The sequence below is a fragment of the Belonocnema kinseyi genome, chromosome 2 (genome assembly GCF_010883055.1).
Source record: "Belonocnema kinseyi isolate 2016_QV_RU_SX_M_011 chromosome 2, B_treatae_v1, whole genome shotgun sequence".
Lineage (NCBI taxonomy): Eukaryota > Metazoa > Arthropoda > Insecta > Hymenoptera > Cynipidae > Belonocnema > Belonocnema kinseyi.
In genome coordinates, this window is record NC_046658.1 from 66,864,467 (window position 1) to 66,870,147 (window position 5,681).

At 28.7% G+C, this 5,681-nt stretch overlaps 1 protein-coding gene across 1 annotated transcript; it reads left to right on the forward strand.

The window, feature by feature from the left end:
- Positions 1-1,341: 1,341 nt before the first annotated feature.
- On the forward strand, positions 1,342-5,363 carry LOC117167194 (retinol dehydrogenase 11-like). The gene is made up of 6 exons (XM_033351921.1): positions 1,342-1,745; positions 3,397-3,478; positions 3,638-3,942; positions 4,085-4,204; positions 4,285-4,501; positions 4,606-5,363. The coding sequence occupies exons 1-6, from the start codon at positions 1,628-1,630 to the stop codon at positions 4,730-4,732; spliced, it is 969 nt and encodes a 322-aa protein (XP_033207812.1). The 5' UTR covers positions 1,342-1,627; the 3' UTR covers positions 4,733-5,363.
- Positions 5,364-5,681: the final 318 nt, after the last annotated feature.

Here is a 5,681-nt window from a genome sequence, read left to right on the forward strand (position 1 = left end):
TACCGACATTTCCACCTGGGTATAAACTAAACAAAATGCAGTCGATATATTCTGTAAGTGTAGGTGAATGGTTTTTGATTAAAATAACTTAAATAAAGTGAGACGATTTAAAAAATGAATATCGCGTGGGTTATGATATGCGTAAGTTGCTTGATCGCAACATTACAATTTTGTGTGACTTTTGAAGGTTTCAAGATAATCCATATGATTGCTGGGAAAACTTAAAACGAATTTTTATTTTGAAAAAGTAATATTCATAAAATATTTAAAAAAAATTTATTTTCATTGTTAAATAACAATTGAATAATTATTAATTTGGACGAAATCCAAGGAAGTTTAAGATATATTCAGAAGTCTTTTTAAGATTGCAAAACAATTTAGAACTTGAAAATATTTCAAAACATTTTAAACAAATTGTACTTTCTTCAAGACTTTGAACACAAACTTTAGAAACCTTTTGAAAACTTTAAAACGTTTCAAAAGAATACATTTTTAAATTAAAATTCCTAGAAAAAATAAAAATGATTTTTTTTATCAATAATTAATTTAAAAAGAATATTTAAGACGATTTACAAATTAAAAAAAAAAGAATCCGGAGGATTAAAAAAAAATTGTAATCATGCAGGATTTTCGAAAAATTGTAAGAAACATTCGAAAGTACTCCACTTCGAGTATTTTTATTTGCGGTCAAGTTTTCATAACTTTGAATTGAAATATTTTTATCTTCAAGAGTTCGAATCTTTTAATTTCAATGGCCATGTTCAATTCTTTTTCACTTGTAGAATTTTTATATGCAGCAAAAAAGATGATCTCTTTCGACCTAGGATGACAAAGTAATATTGACAACATTGTAATGACATCATTTCAAACGATATATATGGTGTCCAATCGATGGTTATTTAAAAAACACTGTAACGTGACGATTTCTTGTTTAATAATGATTATTTGTTATTGCCTTTCAATATTCTACCATTCCTTTAATGTTTAAACATATGTAGAAGTTTGTTTGCAATATAGTAATCATCACAAAATAAAGTAATGATAAAATTTGTTGCAGGAGTTTAACTGATATGTGTTTAAAGTTTTTCCTGTAAAGTTGAGTTTACAAGGTACAAAACGCGTGAATTATAAAATACGGAAAATGTCCCGGTATAATATTCCAGTCCTGGCTTTATATCGGCTTTCTCCCGACCCAACTTCGTCCCGGATTTCTCCCGGTTCCACCGGGTAGGTGTCCACCCAGCGCTCTCTCTCTCTTTCTATTTATATTTCTCTCTCTCTATTTATATTTCTCTCTCTCTCTCCCTCTCTCTAACATAAAGTGCTTCCCCTTCTCTCAAAACAAGCTGTTGATAACGGTACACGCCTTGGTACGCGGCGCACGAATTATACGTTAGTCTCTTTAGCCGAATATGCACAGCACAGGCATAGATAATTCATTCTAACTAAACGGTAAAAACGCATTGTATTTTTGACCTGACATGAAAGAATGTTGTTCACAGTCATCAGAGTTTTATAACTGACCGCATAGTGAAAAGTGTTCTCGAGACTTTTAGGGTCTGATTTTTAAAAAAGGAAAGAGATAATTGCTAATTATAGGATTCATATTTCGTGAAATTTGCTGAAAATGTGGCCCTTCAGTCGTTCCTGTCAAAGTAAGGCCCGTCTTGCGGGTAAAACTGTGGTCATAACTGGAGCAAACACTGGAATTGGAAAAGAAACTGCAAGGGACCTTTATAGAAGAGGTACTTTTTAATTGTTATTATTGTTTGTATTTTAAATATATTTCGTTATTTGCTTACTTTTGCATTAGACTAATAGAGCTATATAAGGGTGTCTGGTATCTACGGTGCGGATATTTACGAAAATCCGGGAACATCCGGGAATTGTCCTTAATTTTATTTTTGATGTGGGAAGTGCATTTAATTCCCTTATAATTTATAATTTTTGATTGTAACTTTGCACTACTTGTGCTACTGTTTTCTTACTTAAGATTTAAATTCTTGCAAAGTAATAAAAAGTAAAAAAAGAAATATTTTGTAATTAATTGTAATATTTCTATCGAGTAAATTACGAATGACGCAACCCATGTTATGCCTTAATCTTAAGAGAGATCTTGTATTTACATGCCGGGAAAATGGAAAATTGTCCTAGGATCGTAATTTTGGTTCATAAACCAATAATATTAATTTAGGTTGATAAGTGTCGGGATGTTCGGGATGAGTAGTTAAATATTTTTCATACGCTTGGCTAGTCCATCTTCTTTTTTAAGGGTCCAAATTTTTGCGGTCCTAAACGTGTTTCCTTTAACTTGATGTTATTGGAACATCAATTTTAGATAAATAAGTATTTACCTAAAAATATTTCTTGATGATGATCACAAACATTTAAATACACTGAGAACAAAATGTTTCATGAATCCGATCAGTTTTACGTAAATATATAATAGAAACAAAATATTAAATAATTACCATATAACTGCAAAAAAGTTAAAATTCATGTTATAATTTGATATGAAATGCATAAAGCGATTAAATATTTATGAATGATCTCACTGTTGCCGAAAATCTGATTGGATGCGACTCGCAGACAAATTTGTATCTTAAACTTTAACTCTTCGTTTTTTTGAAACTGATCTTAAAGTTTATAATTGAATTTTAAAGCAGGCTTTTTTTAATTTTGAAACGTATTTTTAAATTTTACAATAGGTTGCATCATGAAGACACCTGACGCTGTTTTGAAATAAGATTTATTACTTATAAAACTGGAAAAGAAATTTTTTTCAACCGAAAAATTAAAATATTTAAAAATTAATATTTAACATTGATAACTGTATTTGGTATTAAATGTAAATATAGAACTAGTGATTAAAAATAAATAATATTTTAAATTTGGAAACAAGATTTTCAAACAAATAAATCGTTACAAATTTAGATATTTTAAATATTTTCTGCAATGATAATATCAAAGATGCAAAAAATCAGACAGTACAGAATTTTCCATACATAAAAAAATCAGATTATATCAGATTCCATATCCTGAAAGATCTGTGTGGAGTCTCGTGTTCAAGGATGCGGTGTGAAAATTAGTCAGCAACAATGTAAAAAATATAAATATTAAATTCTTTCGAATATGTTACTAAAAATATTGAAAATTTTTAATTAATAATTATAAAACTTTTTCATTGGAAGTAATTCTCTATCGGAGATAAGACTTTATCATCTAAATTTTTTAAGATATGTAATAATTAAGTCAAATTATAGATTATAAATAGAGAAAAATAGATCATTTATTCAACAGAAATATGATTATTATACGAAGATTATTGTTAATATCTCAAAAAATTTGTATTAAACAAATTTTAAATCGAAGAATTATAAAAAACATTATTTTCAGGTGCCAGAGTGATTTTAGCATGCCGAGACATCGCCAAAGCGAATGCAGCAGCGGAGGAAGTAAAATCAGCACTTCCATCAAAGTAATTATGGGCCATTAAAGTATCAGTGATCATTCTGAAAGGAAGTGGGGTTCTACATATATGCTTATTGTTGTATATTTCTAATACAAAAACATTTTTTCTAATAGGTAGTTATTTTCCTAATCCCTTTTTAAATATAAGACTTGTTTTAAATTTCAGACCAAATCGAGAACAATTCAAAGGGGAACCAGGAGAAGTAGCAGTTTGCAAATTAAATTTAAGTAATTTAGCAAGTGTGAGAGAATGTGCAAACAAGTTAATTGATAGTGAACCAAACATTCACATTTTGATTAATAATGCTGGAGTAATGATGTGTCCTTATGGGAAAACTGATGATGGTTACGAAATGCAATTCCAAACCAATCATTTGGGACATTTTTTGTTGACCCTTTTACTCTTGCCAAAAATAAAAAATTCAGCTCCTGGCTGCAGAATTATTAACGTTTCATCCACGGCACACATATGTAATTATATATTCAATAAATACTTAAGACACTCAGTTTGTTTCCTAGAAGAATTTCTATAATTGAAAATGTTACAGATATTGTATCTAAAAATTGAAATATATATTTTCCAGAAAATAATTGATTCTTTAAAATATTTCAGTAGGTCAAATGCATTGGGAGGATTTGAATTCCGAAAAATCATATAATTCGGTTAAGGCTTATGGCCAGAGTAAATTGGCCAATGTACTTTTTACTAAAGAGTTATCCAGGCGACTAAAAGGTAATCACATAAAACTGAAATGTTAATATAAAAATTTAAACGAAGACATTTTTTTTAATGTTTTTATTTGGTTATTTTAGAGGCTAATATTGAAGGGATAAATGTATACTCCTTGCATCCGGGTGTCGTGTCAACTGAATTAGGAAGACATTTAGATTCATCTCTTTTCCGCGGTGCTCGAACTATATTTTCTGTTATTATCGGCACATTTATCAAAAATCCGGAGCAAGGAGCTCAAACAAGCATTCATTGTGCAGTCGATGAAAAGGCAGGAAAAGAAACAGGATTATACTACAAGTAAAGCTTATTTTTAAAATTCTTTTTTTATGTAGATAGACAATATATCTATTTTATAGAATTTTAATATTCTTTATTAAATTGATGACTTTTTTTCTTATCAGGGAATGTGCTGTGACCACTCCAGCTTCAAAAGCGCGAAATGAAAAAGATGCTATAAAATTATGGGAAGAAAGCGCCAAATTGGTAAATTTAACAGCTCAGGAAAATCCTTTCCCTGAACGACATTAAACAAAAGAAAAAAGTAAAAAAAAAAAGAATATAACTGAAATTTGAGATTGAAACCGCAAATTTAATTATCATGGGGCGTTTGAATTTTCAAAAAGTTTTAGATTGCCCTCTGATTTGTCCTGTAATATAGTTTTATAATTGAATTTTTTTACTCATCTCATATTTATGTTTTAAATCATAAATTTATATTGTATAGCTTACGGAATATAACATCATGGGATGAAAACTATAATTATTTGAAATTTAAACGAAATTTTGGTGGCGTAAATGTTTAATAAATGTTACGTAATTGTACACCTATATCACAATTAAGTATTTAGGAGACCTCTTTTCACATAGCTATAGCGCACGTCCATAGCGAGTGTAGTTTAATTCCAAGTGGTTTATTTATTGTTAATTTCATGACGATGAAAAGTACAAATATTTAAAGAAAATTTTCATAAGGTGTATTCTCATAATTTGCAATATATATTTAGCCCCCTTTCAACCAAGAAAACCTGCAACTTACGATTGGACATTTAAGAAGACCTTCAAGTGAAGACTGCATACTCGGGATATTCTCATTAAAGAATCGACGAGGGTATCGTTAAATTCAATGTAAAGAATTTGAAATTTTTGTATTATATATATTTTTTTATGTCACTTTATTATCATTAAAATGTTTAGATAATAACTCATGGGGTGATGTTTTTATTCTTTTTATCACATTATATTTCAGAAACAATTAAATATTCCAAACGTAAATTTGAGCATATAGTAATTTTCATTCTATGCAGTTGTATATAATAAAGTAAAAGTTTCACCATGAGTCTAGAATGTAATATAAAAAACAAATTTCTAATAGCTCTAATTTCTTATTAATATAATTTTAAAAAGTATATATCGGCAGCTTATCACCTCATAATGTATTTATTATATAAATTCTAAAAGTCCACAGTTTCTAAACTGA